The sequence below is a fragment of the Anabrus simplex genome, chromosome 1, assembly GCF_040414725.1.
Source record: "Anabrus simplex isolate iqAnaSimp1 chromosome 1, ASM4041472v1, whole genome shotgun sequence".
NCBI classification, from domain to species: domain Eukaryota; kingdom Metazoa; phylum Arthropoda; class Insecta; order Orthoptera; family Tettigoniidae; genus Anabrus; species Anabrus simplex.
In genome coordinates this window covers 420703673-420724716 of record NC_090265.1, presented here as the reverse complement: position 1 = coordinate 420724716, position 21044 = coordinate 420703673, and the positions used below count along the sequence as shown (strand labels likewise).

At 38.3% G+C, this 21044-nt stretch overlaps 1 protein-coding gene across 1 annotated transcript in view; it reads left to right on the top strand.

Moving 5' to 3' along the window:
- Positions 1-13844: 13844 nt before the first annotated feature.
- pasi2 (Protein) overlaps positions 13845-21044 on the top strand; it is an 87377-nt gene continuing 80177 nt past the window's right edge. Inside the window, exons 1-2 of the mRNA XM_067135118.2 lie at positions 13845-13905; positions 14421-14633. Of these exons, the coding sequence (XP_066991219.1) occupies positions 14436-14633 (198 nt within the window). The 5' untranslated portion in view covers positions 13845-13905; positions 14421-14435. The remainder of the gene's footprint in view (positions 13906-14420; positions 14634-21044) is intronic.

Here is a 21044-nt window from a genome sequence, read left to right as displayed (position 1 = left end):
CCATGGCATGATTCATCCCTCCATTTTCAATTTTATTCTGTCCAGTGCTGTCACTTTTTATACCTTTGATAGATATACAACTGTTGTGACAACCAACAACTAGTCAACACCCATAGTTGCTGCATTTCCCTGACCTACACATTCACCACATACTTCTTATTAATGGACAAAACATATCACTCTGCCTCCTTTCATACTGGTATCTGTAATCATAGTGACATCCAGGCTTCGGATTTATATTACAAAGAGATGTCTGAATTATTTGAAGCAGATAGTGTATGTTCTGTAAAGGTCAGCTGTTTCTTCAGCAGAGTGCTGGTTGGGTGCTTGTAAATTTGAACAGCAGATATCAAGGACATCAGACTAAAAACTAACATAAAAAATGTCAGTACCCTTTTATGATGGAATTAGATAGAGAGAATAAGAGTCTCATAAGGCAGGTGAGGAAAGATGCATAGCGTATCTCAAGTAAATTAGGGACGGAGAGAGAAGAGAAAACAGTTCTGTGTAAAGAGGATAAGGAAGTAAGCAGCAAGTAAGTGGTAAGATAGTAAAGACAAGTATATAATGGGGTGAAAATGTGAAATATAGTTTTCTTATTGTGTACCATACTATCATTTCTTATGGCATAAAATCTAGCACAGTTTCATATACTTCAGTAAACAGAAGTACACAACTAAATTAATTACATTTGTTCAGATCTTTCCCTGTGATCACATTTTTATATACTCAGAACTCTTTTCCTTTTTTAAGTTACAGAGGACACAGTTTTAAAAATGTTTAGTTGATTGTCAGTGTCCCAATTGATATGATGAAATGGTGTATGGCTTTTAGTGTCATGAGTGTCCGAGGACAAACTCGGCTTGCTGGATGCAGGTCTTCTGAAACGATGCTCATAGGTGACCTGCGCGTTGTGTTGAGGATGAAATTATGATGAAGACAATAAATACACCCAACCCCAGTGCCAGCGGAATTAATCAATTATGGTTACATTCGTGACCCTGTCGGTAATTGAACCCATGACCCCTATGATTAAAGCCCAGCATTCTATTTAGCCATGGAGCCGGAGAGTTGATATATGATATGATATGAACATGTTACAAAGACTTGAAAGTAGGGCATGTTAGCTATTGTCTGTTTTGTTTCCTTGATGGGAATTTTAGTGGATTAGCATGCTTCCTCAATGTAAATTATGCAATAAGTACACAGTCATTCACCATAGCTGGACTGAGTGGCTCAGATGGTTAAGGTGCTGGTTTTCTGATCCCAAATTGGCAGGTTCAATCCTGGCTCAGTCCGGTGGTATTTGAAGGTGCTCAAATACATCGGCCCTGATTTGGCAAATTTACTGCTACACAAAAGAACTCCTGCGGGACAAACTTCTGACACCTTGGCATCTCCGGAAACCGTAAAGTCCAAACCGTAACAATTTGTTGGTCAGTGTAAAAAAAAACCCACATTTTTATTTTGTTCTCTTGGAGGATCTGCACAGTCCAATCTGTGGTGGTGTGGGGTGTAAAAAAAAGCAAGTATTTCCCTCACTTCTTTACTTTGTGATGAATAAACAAAAAATATCAAGGTTGAAGCGTGTTTAAATTGTCAAAAATCATGTAAATTTTAAAACTACCTCTGTCGTATTATTCTTAGGGTAAGTGACATGTGAATTATGATCAATTCAACAGTTGTTTTAATCTAAATTTTATTTGGAAAAATATTTATGATAGAACCCTTGTTTCATTGGTAGAACAGTGTGTGTTACATCACATAATAAGTGGAGCTCTACAGTTTAAAGATCCAAGTATTGAATTGAAAATTTTGAATTAAATTTCTTGCTGAAGTAGTCAGATGCTGGGAGGTGATTGGGTTGCTCTTTGGTGTACGAGGGTCTATCACAAAATTTTCAGTTAATTTCTTCCTTTGTTTTGGTTTTCCTGTTTTGTTTTTATAAGATATTGGTTTAGATGTTTTACATAATTCACTGTCAATAGTGAATCACGATTTATACAATATATGCAAAGAAAAATTATTCCTCCTTGGAGATAGCTGTATAACAGGGGAATTTTAAAATTTAAAAATAAGTAAGCTCATTTTATCCTAAGATAACCAGTGTGAAAATTGGAATGGCATTATTAAGTACTTTACTACCACTTTGATGCTGTTACTGTGTGGTAGCCCTTGTGGATTCTCTCTCTCTCTCTCTCTCTCTCTCTCTCTCTCTCTCTCTCTCTCTTGCTGCACTCAAATACTGAGATAGTTCTTAATTTCAAATTGTGTTCGTGAACCAAGTGTTTACAGTCGCACACTACACGTTTACACTACTATGGATCTCATAATGAAATACATCACTGAATTCTTTCTACATTCACAAGTATATAGGACTGACGAGTTTTTATTAACATACTCTTCTCCATTCCAGTGAACTATTAACAGCAGTGCTAGTAATTTATTTTTGTAATCTTTTGAAGTTTATATTCTATTGGTAGTGATTATTATTTTAAGGGAAGTACACAAAATTTAGCTCGTACTGAAGTTGCAGACTTATTTATGGCTGTATAAGTATGGAAGCTGCTGAGGTATGGGTAGTGATGCTGAGTAATTATTAGACATTGGATTTGTATGGAAATGCACATGTTATTTGCCTATATGTACACTTCCAAAACCGACAAGGAATGAATTTGAATGTGAAATTGGACGAATTATTAAGTTTAATAGTGCATATATATATATATGCATATTTGCATATATTTCAGATTAGTGCATACATTTCGGATTTATTGTGCAAGTTTTCGACTTTTATTACACATATATTAACACGTTTTAATGAGCAGTCTGCAAGAAAATGTAAAGGAATTAATGCCGTGAACTCTTTCAGCAATGAAACAGTTCAAAGGAAACTGGCACTTTTCAAGACACACTTTCAAATCGTACCAGCTAGGAACATGTGAATTGCGTCTTGGTGATTCGCTGGTTATTATGGAGAATGTGAAGCATAAACTGGAAGGCATCCCAGGAAACCTCAGACTTCATCTGCAGTCAAAATATTGCGATATCCTTAAACGAAATCTGGGCTATGACATCATGGTAGCTATAAACAATATTTGGCTGTTACTGATAATGAGGATCTACGGGAATGTTTTTACGCCTACACTCACTCCTGAAAACTGTTGTAGTGTACTGTTAAGCAAATTATAGACAGAAAATGTAGGGTTTGCAGTGTAAGATGAAGGAGGAATGTGTATTTAAGAGTGTTTCTTCACATTTGTGTGTTTTTCTTTTACACTGTTTTCTTACAACCTTACTAATTGATTTATCATATGTATTAATTAATACACTGCGACTTATCTAGGAGACGTGCATATTATTTGATACATCTCACAAACCATCCATGAATTGTTTTTATTAGTGGAACAGCCGCAGCTGAGAGTAGCATGATTTTTTGGTTTTCATTCAGTTGTTTATTCATGATCATGATTTTATGTATTGGTGTGGATGAATCATGTGAGTATAGTTTGCATTTCACACAAGTGTATAATAGCACGAACATAAGTGCATACCTGAATGCATATTTCATCACTTTTTGCAGCATAGCTGCATGCATATATTGGTGATTTATACAGCATATAAATCCGAAGTCTAGTAATAATATTCGGAGCATGATTTGTGCATCTGGATGTTATGAAAGGTGGTACTCATACGGCCAATAGTACTGCGATGGCACTTTCTGGCCCAGTGAAGAAAGTAATGGCAAACTACCACACACCTCATCTTGCCTAGTATGCTTCTTCATGGCATTGCCATCATATATTTGCATTATCTATAATCGTATAATGCTTGGTAGCAGTATTTGAGGATCCAATCTACCTCCATACTTAAGACTTGACAGATAGCAGGTGGACAGTAAGATAATCACCCCCTAGGGTGCATCAAGATTTTTTACAATGGGTTGATTATACAATGTAGGTTGTATAGCTGTAAGCTTGTATTCTGAAATTGGGAGTTCACACTCCACAAATGACAACCTTGAAAATGGTTTTCTGTTGTTTCCCATTTGCACACCCTATACTTGAAGGCCACAGTTGCTACCTTCTCGTTGCAATATTTTCTTATCCCAACACTTTTAAGCCTAACGTTGGTACAATATTAAACAGCCTACTTACTTACTGGTCGGCGCTACAGTCCATATAGGTCCTTGCCCTCCGTAATCACCTGCCTCCATTCGTCCCGGTCCTCGGCTTTCCTTCTCCAGCATTTAACTCCCATCTTTCTAAGGTCATCCTCAAAATCATCATTCCATCTCTTCCTGGACCTTCCTGTCCTCGTTCCTTTCAGTTTTCCTATAAATACTTTCTTGACTGTACTGGTTTCTGCCATTCTCTGAACATAACCTGCCCACCTAATTCCTCCCTGCTTAATTTTAACGAAAATATATGGCTGGCCAAACAATCCTTGCAGCTCCGCATTTGTTCTCATTCTCCATCCATCCTCATCTCTAACTGCTCCAAATATCTTTCTCAATATCTTCCTTTCCCACCGTAACAGCCACTGTTCTTTTCTAGTAGTCATCACCCAGCATTCTGAGCCATACATCACTATAGGCCTTAGTACTGTTGTGTATATTTTTATTTTCATATTCCTACTGACATTCCTGGATTTAAACATATTTTGCAAGGCATAAAAGCACCGGTTCACACTTATTATCCTCTCTTGTATTTCCAGAGGTTTTATTATCAGTAGTTATTACTGAGCATAGATAATTGAAAGTTGTACCGATAACTCTTTGATATTCCTTCCCATGTATTCTCACTGTGGTTCTTCCTCTTGCTCCCTCTGTATCTCCCATCTTCATATGCTTTGTTTTATTTATATTCACTTCTAGCCCTAAGTCCTGTGCTTTCTCTTCTAACAAAGCATAGTTCCCTTCAAGAGGTCTTTTGTTTTGTGCAATAATTGCCACATCATCAGCATATGTTATCACTTGTACTAATCTGTTCAGGATGTTTCCCCCTGGGTTGATGGGTAGGTTGGCATATCACTTTTTCCAGTGCTAAATTGAATAGAAGTGTGGAGAGAACATCCCCCTGTCTCAGCCCCTTTTCAACTAAAAACGCCTCTGACAGATCCTGTTCCACTCTCACCTTGCATACTGTTGTTTTCAAGGTGATTTCTGTCAACCTAACCAATTTCCTCAGTATTCCAAACTCTCTCATAATTTTATAAATTTTGCCTCTATCTAGACTGTCATATGTCTGTTATAAATTAACATACAGCTGGTGCAGCTACTTGTCATACTCATACAACTTCTCCAGTAATTGTCGCAATATAAAAATCTGATCCAGAGTAGAGCAGTTTTTTCTAAAAATCTGCTTCGTAATCCCCTAGTATCCTTTCCATCCAGAGTTCCAGTCTTGAGGCTAATATCTTATTGAAAACCTTGTAACTTCCATCCAGCAAGGTAATCCCTTTGTAATTTCCACATACTGCCTTATCTCCTTTCTTATGTTTTGGACATATTATGTCCACTGTCCAATCCTTGGGCATTTCCTCCTTCATCCAAACCTCCTTTATCAACTCATGAACAGCCTTCTCTACTCCTTCTCCCGTATATCTCAACAGTTCTGTCTCCATCCCATCTTCACCTGGGGCTTTGTTGTTCTTTAATGCTATAATTGCTATCCTGACCTCTTCTAAATATGGCGGCTCTATTAACTCTTCATTCGATTCTCTTTCTTCCCCATCATAACTGATGTTTTCCTCTTCTCTATCATCCTCATTATTTCTGTTGAGTACCTTGTAAAAATACTCCTGCCTTCTTTCGAGCACTTTGCTTTTGTCACCGATGAGGTTTCCATCCTCGTCCTTAAAGAAAACAGCTCTTGTTTGAAATCCTCAGATCTTTTGTTCTCTCATAAAACTTTCATACCTCATTTCTATCCTTCATTTCATCCAGTTCTTTGATTCTCTTTCTCTCAAAAGCTTTTTTTTTTTATTTTTTTTTTAAATCTACATAACTTATCGGCTCTTCTCTGCTTCCCTCTGTACTCTTCCACTGTTTGTCTTGTCCGCCTTTGAAGCATTCTTTTCCTAGCTTCATTCCTCTCTTGAATTAGTGTGAAGCATTCTTCATCAAACCATTCTGCTCTCTTTACATGTCCCTTCTTTCCCAAAGTATCATCTGCAACTTCACTGATAGTTGTTCTCAGTATCTCCCACTTACTTTCCACTTCTCCTTTCTCCCATAACTCCTTTCTTATTTCCAAAGATTCTGCTATTTTCTTCTTGTATTTCTCTTGCAATTCCTCATTTGTAATACCCTCTTTGTCTTCTTAATTTTACCATCCTCCGAAAGTCTATTTTTTATCTGTATTTTATTCTTACAAGATAATGGTCTGGATCAGCATCAGCACCTCTACAACTTCTAACATCCATGATGTCTGATGCATGCCACCTGTCTACGATAACATGGTCTATTGCATTTGATTTTTCGTTACTCCATCTGGTGATATCTATGTCTCCTTCTTTATGTTTTTCCGCGGGTGCCAAGAACTTTTGATTATCATCTGCTTCCTACTTGCAAAGTCAATCAGTCTCAGACCATTATCATTACTGACTTCATGCAAGCTTTCTTTCCATACTATGTATTTATACTTTGTACACTTCTTCTCTTCTAATCTTTGCATTTAGATCTCCAAGGATCATTTTCATGTCATGTCTTTGAACTTTATTAACTTCTTACTCCAATTTGGTGTAAAATGCATCTTTTTCCTCCTCTTCTGCCTCCTCTATAGGAGCATACACACAAAACATTGTAACATTGAAGAATTTTACCCGAAGTTTTAAAGAGCACATCCTATCATTGATTGCAGTAAAGCCAATCACACTTTGATTTACAGACTTTTGTATGAGGAATCCTGTGACATTGCTGCCTTCTTCTCCTCCACTGTGCCTACATCAGGATATGTTGACGAGACGTTATCATCCCTTGCCCCTTCCATCTTAGTTCCTGCAATGCTGCTATCTTCACTCCATACTTATCCAGTTCATTCCTTAATTCCTTCAAATTGCCAGGTCTCTTTAATGTCCTTATATTCCACGTTGTTACTTTGATATCAATTTTCCTTCTCTTAAGCCATTTTTCTTGCTGCGTCATCACCAAGTTATCTGCTTTTCTTGTAGTATGTCTTAAGGTATCCGTAACATTTGTCTTTTTATGAGGTAGGGGAGTTAACCCTACACCCAACCCCCAAGCTGGAGGACCAGGGTATCACTCTATCACTCTTAGTCTGGATCATCACCTTAGACTGTCCGGCTTGGGTGGCCATACCAGGAACATGTGCTTCCGACAGCATATCTCTTAAGGATCATTTGAGCACGCAAGCCTTCAAACACCCGGCAGAATGTATTTTGCCTTCATCAAGGTGGTGATACCTTCGGGAGGATATTAAACAGCTAAAAAAAACTGAAGTTTGTAAGTTCATGGCATTTTATGCTATTTTTAACTTTAAAGTCATAATTTACCTTCTAGAATAACTATACGTTAAGTGAATGGTAATTTTATGTGGGCAAATAAACTCAACTTCTGTTCAGAAAACTATAAGAAAGCATATTTAACTTTTCTTTCATTAGGTATTCTCTTTTTTTAAACCTATTATTTATCCTCAGTATGAAAAGTCAGTTCACTGGAGGCAATTTGATTACACTGAGCAGAGAGATTGCAGCATATACTCGTATTTCAAGTTTAAAAAAAGTTTTATCTGATATTCATAATTTCTGAATTTTATGATGGATTATAACAAGGGATTGGAAGTTCATGCCCTAAAAACTGTATAAATATGTATGCATTTATTCCCTAACAGGTACTTAAATTTGCAACAAAATATGCATCATCAATTTGAGCGTATTTCCATAAAATTGATATATGTAACTTATGTCATTATTCCATGGATTTTGAGTGTCAACCTCATCATTGGTGAATTCTTTACTATTGCATTTAACAACTAGGGAGTGACAGATGCTTTCCATGGTCAATCTTCATTTGTTGTCCCTTAGCGAAGCTTTGTAGCGTGAAAAACTTCATTCTACAAGCGACACGGGCATTCACAATTGCTGTTAACTGTTCTGTAGATTATGATTGTTCTGTTGGTGTTTTGTGTGCTTTGCCTTCTAGAACATCTACGATTTCAAGCAGTACATTATACCCAAGATTTTTGGAGAGAACATTTATTACTTTTGATTCCACTGTTTCTTCTACAACCCCTGGAACTGTTTCTAAAGTGGACACTTTTTTTTTTTAATTTTGCAAATGACTTGTATAAAGGAATCCCAACTGCCTCCGATAAAGTAGTACGTTTGGAATACAATGAAAATGAGCTGTTATAAACACAAGGTTACTTTCTAATACTTTGCTTGACAAAGCGTGCTGAGCCAGCTCAATAGATGCTGCTTCATTAGGATCTAATGCTTTTACAACTATAGTTTTCAGTAAATGTTCAGAATAATAGAGCACAGCCTCAAGCCATGATCTCCAGCATGTTCAAATAGGTTGTGTTGGTAAGGGAATATCAGGTGCTATTGTTCTGATTATCTGAACCTGCTAGGTTTAGTGTAAAACAGCACGATTGGCAACACTAATTCCCAAGTGTGCGTGGGGAAACACCGGGATTGCATCATAGACACATGACATCCAGCTTGGCATATCAAGTATCGTTGGTGAGTTATACGTTCCCTGCTCGCTATCCTGCTGCACCTTGCTGAAGCATACTACTACTTTACTACTTCTCATTATGGTTAAACAACATAAACATTTAGACATTAACTAACTTAGTTGGACTTAAAATTGAATATGAAAAATACATAGATCTTAACTGCTATGACCTGAAAAATTTGATGTAGAAATATTTTAACTAAGGTCACCAAAATGAGGGTTTGTACGTCATGTGAATGGACTCTGTCAGACAACTGTGTTTTAAGTAGTGAATATTTTAGACTGTAGTTCATAATTAGCACAGCAACATAGAAATATTAACCCTAGAAGTGCCAAGGATCTCTAAAAGTGGCTCACTGCGCCTTCCTGTGGTGCCAGGATCGCTTTTTGAGATCCTCAGCAAATGTGTTTTCTTGACTGTTATGTCATATGTTGGTGAAACATTTGTACTACATCAACTTGAATGTCTCTAGTTCACTCTTATCACCACTATTGTGGCTTTTGGTAGTATTTGTTAGAGTTTCATGTCTATACAAATCTCATAGCTAGTAGTTGCCACGTGACTGTAGTAAATAAACATGGCAGCGTCGAAATCAAAAACATTGCTAACTAAATCGGATATTTTACAAGCCTTTGATGAGGGTAGTAACTTTAGTGAAATTGATAGTGAAAATGATTCTGTACGAAAACCATTGAATCTGCTGGGAAGTACTGACTTTAATCTACTTTTAAAAACCCAAACATTTTCCTAGTACAGTACTGTAGTAGTTTTGTATAATTCTCAGTGTTTGTTCTATTTTTCAGTATGTTCATGCAGGAGTGTAAGTTGTTCTACCTAATGGAGGTAAGTTTAGAAAGAATTGATCAGATTTTTTAAGCTTCCAGCTACTGATTAAGTAAATGTTTGCAATAATAAACCTAAAATATTTCTGATGCATAAATTTCCAATATGATATACATTAACTAAAATGAGGATAATTTGTGATTGTTAAATAATTTGTTTCCTCTCATGACTTCAGTTCCTAAAAACATATTTTTCCTAAATTTTTAAAAACATCTTTAAAAAAATAGTCTGAGGTCTGTTGTGTCTACTCTTGCTACTTAGTAGAGTGCAGTAATTGAGAGAATGAGGATCACCTTAAAATCCTATAAAATTTTAAATTAAGCTATAATATTAACCACAGATGATGAAATCTTGATACGATACCATGTAGACAGAAAAAAAAGTTGTACAGGGAGTTTTCATTACAAAGAGGGATTTAGAATAACGGGTTTTCATGTCATTTGGTAAAAACAATCTTCATCTTCTTCCTAGAATTTTTCCATGGGTGCAGGGTCTGCTGTTTTAATCTTGGCTTGCCATTTTGCATGATCTTTGGGCATCATGTGGTCTTCAGTTGAGAGTCTTCATATCAACATTCACAGCATCATGCCAGCACTGCTTTGGACGTCCACATGGATGTTGCCCATTAATTTTAAAGGACTAGGTGAAATACGCAACTATTTCTGTGCCTTTTCAGTGATGGATGCCGTTCCCATTTGCTGGTGAATGGTGTCGTTTTGGGCATGATGCAGGAGTGTGATGCCTATCAACCAATGGAACATATGCATTTCCACGTTGTGTAATTGGCACTCCGTAGCTTTGTCAGCTGGTCAACATTCAACACCGTATAAAGAAATAGGACATACTACCATGTGAAATATTTTGGACTTCACATGCAGTGAACCATGTGACCTTGCTGCAGTGAGGGTTCGCTTGTGTGTCCCAATGAAGCAAGTGGCCAAGGCATAGGTGTAACCATGTTGGATGGACATCTGTCAAGAGACCAGACTAACAAATGGTTCACCGAAAGGGCGGTAGCAGCCTTTCAGAACTTGCAAGGGCAGCAGTCTTAATGATTGACTGATATGACCTTGTAATAATATTTAACATAGCTTAGCTGTCTTGATACTGGTGCCCAGCTGAAAGCAACGGGAAACTACATCTGTAACTAACTCCTGAGGACATGCAGCTCTCTCTGTATGAATGACATATTGATGATGACTTCCTCCTGGGTAAAATATTCCAAGGTAAAGTAGTCCCCCATTCGGAACTCTGCATGGGGAGTACACGAGAGGGGACAATCATTAGGAAGATAGATACTGTCATTCTGCGAGTCGGACCATGGAATTTTGAAACTTTGAATCATTGTGGTAGGTTAGAGAATCTGAAAAGGGAAATGGATAGACCAAAGTTAGATGTGGTTGGTATAAGTGAAGTACGTTGGCAAGAAAAGCAGAATTTTTGATCAGGTGACTAGAGAATTATCAACAAAAAATCAAACGGGAAATGCAGTAGTTGGATTAATAATAAGAAAACAGGGCAGTGGTTAGGCTACTATAACCAGTATAGTGAAAGGATTGTTGTTGTCACTGTAGACACCAAGCTATTGCTAACCCTAATAGTGCAGGTCTATATGCCTACTAGTTCAGCGGATGATGAAGAAGTTGAAATTATATATGAAGAGATAGAAGATTTAATAAAATATGTAAACGGTGACAAGAAGCTGATTGTGAAAGGAGACTAGAATGTAGTGGTAGGCCAAGGAAGAGAAGGTAAAGTAGTAGGAAAATTTGGATTGGGACAAAGGAATGAAAGAGGAAGTTTGCTGGTTGAATTCTGCACACACCGAGCTCGATAGCTACAGTCGCTTAAGTGTGGCCAGTATCCAGTAATCGGGAGATAGTGGGTTCGAATCCTACTGTCGGCAGCCCTGATGATGGTTTTCCGTGGTTTCCCATTTTCACACCAAGCAAGTGCTGGGGCTGTACCTTAATTAAGGCCACGGCCGCTTCCTTCCCATTCCTAGGCCTTTCCTATCATATTGTCGCTATAAGACCTATTTGTGTCAGTGCAACCTAAAGCAAAAAAAAGTAATTCAGGCATGTGGACACTGATCCTGCCTTTTTAGCGACCATCTTATTCATGGACGAAGCACAATTCCACAACAATGGAACCGTTAATCGACATAATATGCTTTACTGAAGTGTGGATAATCCCCATTGGGTATGACTGGCAGCTTTTCAGGTACAGTGGGGCATGAACACATGGTGTAGCATCATGCGTGATCACCTCAATGGTCCTCATTTCTTTGAGGGACTTCATATGGGAGAATGCTATCTGTGGTTTCTCCAAGATGACCTACTGCCATTCTTGGAACGTGTTACTCCTTGACCGCTACAGGATGTGGTTTGAATATCATGGAGCTCCATTGCATGCGAAGGTGGCTGTCTGGAAACATCTCCATGCGACGTATCCTGATACCCAAATGGATAGGAAGGGGAGGACCTGTTCCCTGGCCTGTCAGATTTCCCGATCTTACACCCCTGGATTGTTTTCTGTGGGACCATGTAAAACAACAGGTGTGTGCACAGGAACCGAGCAATCCTGGTCACCTTACATAACTGAGGCATGCCTATCAGTTATGCCAGAGATGTTGCAAGATGCCAGACGGTCCTTACAGCATCGCATGCAGCTCTGTATTGACCACGGAGGTCGTCAGTTTGAGCAGATGCTGTATGTGTGTGTAGCTCTTGTTGTAAGGTACATATTCTTCATATCTGTGCTTATTTTATGGGTTCATTTGGGGTACTCACAATGAATTAATAGTGGCACTCAAGATTCCTGCTGGGTTTTAGCCCATAAACTCACATCTCATTATATTAGCACGGTTTAGGGGGAGGGACTGATGTATTTCAGAATTGTAGTAAACGTGGTGGGACTGGTGAACCATTCAGTATAAAATAATATAGCATGAACCTTTCTGCGACGATGTCAAAATAGACAACCAGCTATCATCATATCAGTAGACTTGCATTTCAACAGATAATGTTAATACCAGTAATAAGAAAGCTGCTACAAGTTCGGACATTGTAGTAAGGATTAAAAAGCACGGAGCATTCTCTGTCTTATACGGTTGGAAGAAACTAATTCTGAATTTTTTTTTGTAACGTAGGAGTGACGAGTGATTACTGCCTGGTGCAATTTCTTGATGGATGCAATAGATATTTTTGCATCTGTCTCTTGGCACAGGCCAGAACAAAATATACTAGCTAGTGGCTTTACGTCGCACCGACACAGATAGGTCTTATGGCGACGATGGGATAGGAAAGGCCTAGGAGTTAGAAGGAAGTGGCTGTGGCCCCAGCATTTGCCTGGTGTGAAAATGGGAAACCACGGAAAACCATCTTCAGGGCTGCCGACAGTGGGATTCGAACCCACTATCTCCCGGATGCGGACGAACAAAATATAGGTTCAACTGAAGTCTCAGTCTCACCCATGGCTGTGACAATATGGAAGCTGCTGAGGTAGGGTGGAGCTGAGACGACATTGGAGCATAACTAGTGTATCTGAGCATGAAAGGTGTTACCAACGGGGTTAGTTGTGCTGCAATAACCATTTCTGGCCCAGTGAGGAAAGGAACGGCCATCTACCTTGCTCCTCATCTTGCCTAATATGCCTCATTCTGGCACCGCCAGTTTTTGCTGTTTCCCTGTAACCTCATGGTGTTTCCTGAGGATCCAACCAGCCCCTGGACTAATGACCAGACAGACAGACAGACAGACAGACAGACAGACAGACAGAGAAGCTTTCTTTTCAGTATATTTTACTGTATTGAAAATTAACCTCTACCGTGTTAAAGGACTAGAAGAACTTTTCTTTGCCTATTGTAATACTGCATGCTATGAAGAATTTCAATGTAGAATTCTCTTTGAAACGCGCGCCTTTAGGTTTTCTAGTTCTGGTTTAAACCAAATACAGTCTCTACTGTATTTGTTTAAACATACCTGTCACTCGAGTGAAGCACATTCATTGGAGTCCTTTGACAAACAACCGAGCAATCCTCCGTGCATTCCCAACACAAACTAATACATGATATAAAGAAACTTTTGTAAATTTCATACATAGTAGCATATTTATAAGTGTATTATTGATATCTCCTTGCTTTTAAACAATTTTATGCCGTAATGTCGTGAACTATATTTATCTGTGATATAGTAACTAGTATTATATCAAATGTCATAGTTGGCCGCCCTGTTATTTGTTCCGAATTCACATATTTCTTGTTATGATTTTTGAAATATTTGTATAGCCACTCTTTGGCCACACCTCTAATTTTGTTATTACTGGCTAGTTTTCTGACAAAACAGATAAGTAGTAAAAGGTTTGTTATTGTATATGTTCAGTCTGTTATATTTAAGAAAAATGTGTCATGACAAAGTGTTCGTTTACTTGTTGTAAAGTTGAATGTGGCAAATAAATTAGTAATCGTTAACCTGTTAGGGAAATTTGCGTACGGTTTTGTATAATACTCTTATACTATTTTATATTTGTTGTTATCGGGGATCGCAAAAAAACCATTTCATTTTGTGTTTTTATACGTGGTTTATCTCGCTGCATAATCCTGAATGGTAACGGGTTGTTCATACGTTGTTTTTATGTGCCAAAACCAAATATTATCTTAACTCATTAATTTAATAGAATTCACAGTGAACAGAGAGAAAGAAACACCTCACAACTTCTGGTAAAAATGAGGACATGTGCCTGGTATTTTGTAGGTTATTGATTTATGCTATTGCTGATTTGGCGTACACAGTATCTCAAATGCACATGCCAGTAATTTTACCTAGTTTACTTATACTTTATTTTGAGAAGCATTTGTAATTTATGTTGTTGCAGTGATTTGATAACAAGATGAATCATGGAAGACGAACCCCGAGCATGGGGACACCTTCAGTGTACTCGCATATGACTAACAGGTCATCTGCCAATTTGAAATCTTCACGCTCAGTGAGGTCATTAAGGACGCCATGGTATTATAGGCCAATTTTGCAAGATGCTATAATCCTTGATATTCAGAGAGCTTCTCTTCTTGCAGCAATATATTCTTTGGTAAGTATGACAAATGTGATGGATAAAACAACAGGGACTTACCAAGCTAAAATGTTTCTTTTGGAAACAGCATACCAAGCACATGCTTCATCTCTGAGTGTATGGTTTGCATATAGAATAGAATATATATATTTATTTATCAGCTATAGGATGCCCCAATTACAGATGATATGATAGAAAATTATATAAAAATTTAAATAATATATACATAAACATACAGGTAGGCCTATACATGTTCACATGTTTTCTACAGACTTAACCCTTATGTCAAGGGAACTCTTCAGTGGACTAGTAGTCCAGGTTATGGTAAGGAAGCAGGCTGTTGCCATTTGACTTATAGATACCGTACTCTTAATTGCTATTAGATATATTCAGTAAGGTACGAGTAACGAATAAGGTGTAAAAACACTGCATTCTTATTCGATAATGCCTTCTGTCAAACCGGTCATTAATTTATATATGTCAATGATATGTGCAAAGAGTGGAATCAGAGGTAAGGCTGTTTGCAGATGATGTTATTCTGTACAGAGTAATAAATAAGTTACAAGATTGTGAGCGGCTGCAGCGTGACCTCGATAGTGTTGTGAGATGGACGGTGGGCAATGGTATGATGATAAACGGGGTTAAAAGTCAGGTTGTGAGTTTCACAAATACGAAAAGTCCTCTCAGTTTTAATTACTGTGTTGATGGGGTGAAAGTTCCTTTTGGGGATCATTGTATTATCCGCACACTTTATCTTGGTGCATTTACACCCTAGTGCTGAATCGGTCGACCTCGGCGATCTTCGAGATTCGTACTGGCAACGTTTGAAACACAAACTATGAATCGCTTAAGCATCGTTGTGCGACATCTAGCGTACACTTTACGTACTAGTACTGTTGTTGTTTACACAACAAAGCCAAAGTATAGAATTCATGCTAGGAACAAGATTCGCATCGAGAAATGTTTTATCATGTTATATAATGTGTATGTGACATAGTTGTTGGCTTAAGATGATAACGGTTTAGAAATTTCGTATCGATCGATCATATTCTCGATTCAATTCAGATTTCATTTTCATTCAGTTGGCAGCACCAGGCAGCACTATCGATACCGGGACAGCTCCCTCCTTACTCCTCACCCTCGTACACAAATGCACCAAGGTAAAGTGTGCGGATAATAAGTACCTAGGTGTTAATATAAGAAAAGACCTTTGGGGTTATCACATAAATATGATTGTTAATAAAGGATACGTTCGTATCCCACTATCGGCAGCCCTGAAGATGGTTTTCCGTGGTTTCCCATTTTCACACCAGGCAAATGCTGGGGCTGTACCTTAATTAAGGCCACGGCCGCTTCCTTCCAACTCCTAGGCCTTCCTTATCCCATCGTCGCCATAAGACCTATCTGTGTTGGTGCGACGTAAAGCCCCTAGCAAAAAATTAAAAAAAATAAAAAAAAAAAGAAAGAAAAAAGAAAAAGGATACAGATCTCTGCACATGGTTATGAGGGTATTTAGGGGTTGTAGTAAGGATGTAAAGAAGAGGGCGTGTAAGTCTCTGGTAAGACCCCAAGTAGAGTATGGTTCCAGTGTATGGGACCCTTACTTGATTCAAGAACTGGAAAAAATCCAAAGAAAAGCAGCTTGATTTGTTCCGGGTGATTTCCAACAAAAGAGTAGCGTTACAAACATGTTGCAAAGTATGGGCTGGGAAGACTTGAGAGAAAGGAGACGAGCTGCTCGATTAAGTAGTATGTTACAAACTATCACTCTTATTTTTGATCCGTATTGAAAACAGCGATCTCGCTTATTTTTACAAAAGGAGTACATTTATTGTTCCACCTATTCAATACAATCAGTACCACGTTATGTGGTTAATTAGACATAGAAACTCTTAATATTATGGGGGCATGTTTCGCCCTTCTTATTGGGCATCATCAGCCATATTAATTTCATCTTAAAACAAACATTGTTTAGAGGACAATGACACTTCTTAATTTGTAGAAGTTGAACTGTGATTTCTTATGATATTAACTTTACAGAATAGTGGTTACAAAATATGCTGTTGGGACATGACATGTACAACACATGCTAAAATTATTGTAAACTAATTTAAAATCTTGTCTAAAAGATAGTTTGTGTCAATATAAAGTTCTAAAAATGGCACGTGTCTGGTACTGAAGTTGTAACTCTACTCTTTTGTCGGAAATCATCCAGAACAAATTGAGCTGCTTTTTTTTTTTCCAGGGCTTCAATGAAGTAATCCTGGTGAGGGTCCTACACCTCTTACCAGAGACTTATGCCCTCTCCTTTACATCTTTACTACAATGCCTAAATATTCTCATAACCATATGAAGAGATCTGTAAATTTTATTTACAATCCCATTTATGTGATTACCCCACTGAAGAAGATCTGTCTGTATATTAACACCTAGGTATTTATAATGATCCCCGTGAGGAACTTTCACACCATCAACACAGTAATTAAAACTGAGAGGACTTTTCCTCATTGTGAAACTCACAATCTGATTTTTCATCCCATTTTTCATCATAAAATTGCCCGCTGTTCATTTCACAATATTGTCGAGGTCATTTTGCAGTAGTTTACGATCTGAAACACATTTATTACTCAACTCAAAACAGTGTAACATCATCTGCAAAATTGCTGATTTCATTTCTTTACTCATATAATTGATGTATATATAAGAAAACATAAAGGTCCAATAATACTGCTTTGAGGAATTCCCCTCTTAATGATTACAGGATGAGATAATGCTTTCACGTACTCTAATTCTCTAAGTTCTATTTTATAGAAATATAGCCACGGAAGCAGTCACTCTTTTGTCTAGTCCAGTTGCATTCATTTTTGTCTGTAGTCTCTAGGGAATTCGATCCCGGCCCTTATTTCTAATCCTGGAATTTTGGAATTACGCTTGGTCAGTCCCAGGATTGAAGGTTACAAATAAAAATAAGAACATCTTACAGTAATCAGCTGTTTAATTAGCGAATTGAAATTTAGACAAAATCAACATATTTTACGGTATACACCTAGCTAATGTAATCACTCTAATTAATCAGACTTAGGGTCAGACTAATCAGACTTAAAATCACTCAGTCCCTATGTTAAAATTATTCTTTTCCAAGAATCAGTGAGATCTCTTTAAACTTACATAAATTAAAGAACCTTATGTAACTATGCAAATAAACTTTGGAAATTAACTACAGTCTCTCTGAACATAGACTAAATAGACTACTTTTATGTAACAACATAATAAGTAGGTAGATAGTTTATTAGCAAAAAGTATTTAAAAAGAACTTTAATCAATCACATTTCACATGTCTCGTAAATCTAAAGAAAACTAATTTAATAGGAACATTCTTATTTGAATTGCGAAAATATGATCTGAGAAATAACAACGCGTCCAGTGTCTCAACATCAAGCCTGCTTCTCAATTTAATGCACATACATGCAGCTGCTAAGAAAGCGTGTTCAGGTTCGATGGAAGTTGGAGGAATCGTTAGTAAATACTTATAAGCCTGCTCTAGGTTATAGCTCCGAGTAGAATTTGAAGACCTGTATAGGTTCATTTCCTTTTTAACAATTCTGGAAAATTAAATTTGATTTAATGCTTCAGGAGACATAATTTTCATGCTATTTTCTTTTTCCAGCTGAAGCTTTTCTTTGAGCGTCAAATCACATTTTTCTGTATTTGTAGGCTCGACTTGCATATTTTTTTCTTCCTCTTCATCATTCGTTTTACCACTTAATCTTTCAATTCAAGAAACGATCTGTTTTTTTTTTTTTTTTTTTATCAGGACTTTGCTCGGACGTGAAAATGTAAGCTTTATTTCATCATCGAACGCCAACGCCACATTGTCACTATGAGGATTTTGTAGGTAACATAATACGCCACTCAACTCATTTCTTCGACAATCTTTCTTGCGCTTTTTGTAAATGTATCTTGAATTTAGAAGCCAACTCGGTGTTATTGTCATTTAACTGCTTAAAAAGAAACTTAAGGGCAGCATGAGCTGTGCATAAATTCGCATCAGTGCGACAAGAGTGCTTCTACAGTTAATTTGATTGGAGCCAAGACTTCAATGATTTCATCGATGAACTCGAAATCAGACTCTTCCAACTGCACTGGATTATTCAAACGCACTGAGAGTTTCTTTTCACGCAGTCTATTTTACAAATTTTTAAAAATGATGTAAATCCTGAAAATCCCAGGATCCCAAAACCCCGAAAACTACGGGATTGAAAAGCGGTCAGCAGGATCCTGGTTTTCGGGATCCTTGGATCGAATCCTCTAGTAGTCTCCCATGTTCTACCCTTTCAAACGCCTTAGATAGGTCAACATGATACAGTCCTATCTTAGAAGTGAAGCTTCCACGGTGTGAAGAATTATTTAATTTATTTTCCGGGTTGAACCGTGTTGTACTTGTACGCATATCACGTACAGTTTGCCGACGTTTCGAATACATTGCAGTATTCATTGTCAAGGCGACTGAAATACCCCTACTCGATACTCTGCCTGGGAGACTGATTACCTCGGATCGAGTAGGGGTATTTCAGTCGCCTTGACAATGAATACTGCAATGTATTCGAAACGTCGGCAAACTGTACGTGATATGCGTACAAGTACAACACGGTTCAACCCGGAAAATAAATTAAATGATACAGTCCTGTTGACCTGAATCTAAAATATCTGCTATATCTTGCTGGAATCTTACAGGTGGAGATTCAGTGGAATAACTTTTCCTAAACCCAAACTGCCTTCTATTAAACCATTTATTAATTCTGCAAACATGTCTAATATAATCTGAAAGAATGCCTTCCCAAAGCTTACATGCAACACATTTCAAGCTGACTGGCCACTAATTATTGGTTTTATGTTTATCACCCTTTCTTTTATACACAGGGGCTACTATAGCAACTCTCCATTCATTTGGTACGAGGGCGAATGAGAAAGCAAGTTACACTAGCTCGCTGCAAGAGCATGCTGTGTGTTGTGACCGTGGCCATTGCGGAGCAAGCTACAGTAACTGCTGCTACGTCCGATAGGAAGGTTGGTGTTGTGTCCCGTCGTGTGGTGTGTGCAGAGCGGGCTGGGCTCAATGGCACGTCAACTAGATGTTCACTCCAAATTGGAGGTGCGTGCTACAATTTGATTTCTGTGGTCTAAACGGCTCAATTGCACGGACATTTATCGTGAAATCACTGCTGTATGTGGTGAGCGTGCAGTTTCTCTCCCAGGTATTGCAAAGTGTTCTAAGCAATTTGACGCCGAATGCATGGATCTCACGGTCGAATATCGTAAAGGCAGGCCTCAACGTCCAGTACCATTGCAAATATTGACCGTGTGGATGGCATCATTAAGAGAGAATCGGTTCATAACACTACAGAAAATTGCCAACATGCTATCCATTTCGTATGGCAGTGTGTTCTCCATTGTTCACCAGCACCTTGGATTTCGTAAACTCTGTCAAAGATAGGTCCCACGTCTGTTCACCGATGTTCACAAGGGACAACGTTTCCAATCGTCACTGGCATTTTTGCAATGGTGTTCTGTGGAGGACCGGGCGAGTTGGCCATGCGGTTAGGGTTGCGCAGCTGTGAGCTTGCATCCGGGAGATAGTGGGTTCGAACCCCACTGTCGGCAGCCCTGAAGATGGTTTTCCGTGGTTTCCCATTTTCACTCCAGGCAAATGCTGGGGGTGTACCTTAATTAAGGCCACGGCCGCTTCCTTCCCACTCCTAGGCCTTTCCTATCCTATCGTCGCCATAAGACCTATCTGTGTCGGTGTGACATAAAAAAAAATTCTGTGGAGGGCAATGAGTTTCTGTGGCGAATCATCACGGGATGAAACGTGGGTCCACCACTTCAGCCCCGAAACAAAGAGAACATCAATGGAATGGGTGCACACCATATCACCACCACGAAAGAAGGCCAAGGTCAAACTTTCAGCAGGAAAGGTAATGGTGACAGTGTTCTTTGACATGGAATTTATGCCAAAAGGCATGACAATCAATTCGGCTTCGTATTTTCAAACATTGAACTGGTTGCGTAAGACGGTTAAAGAAAAGCAGCGGGGAAAAATTTAACGCTGGTGTGATTTTGTTGCATGATAACGCAACACCTCCCGCGGCCTGCCAAACGTGTGAACTGCTGCAGCGATTCAAGTGGGAGGTTTGACAACATCCACCATACCGTCCAGACTTAGCGCCATGCAGTTATTATATGTTTGGAAAGCTGAAAAAGGATCTCAGTGGACGGCGATTCCGAAACTATGAGGAGGTGAAAGCAGCTGTTTCTGGGTGGTTACATAGCGCTGGAGATGATTTCTACACATCCGGAATCGAAAAGTTGGTTGACCGTTTCGAGAAATCTTTACAGTCTCTCGGGGACTATGTAGAAAAGTGAACTTAC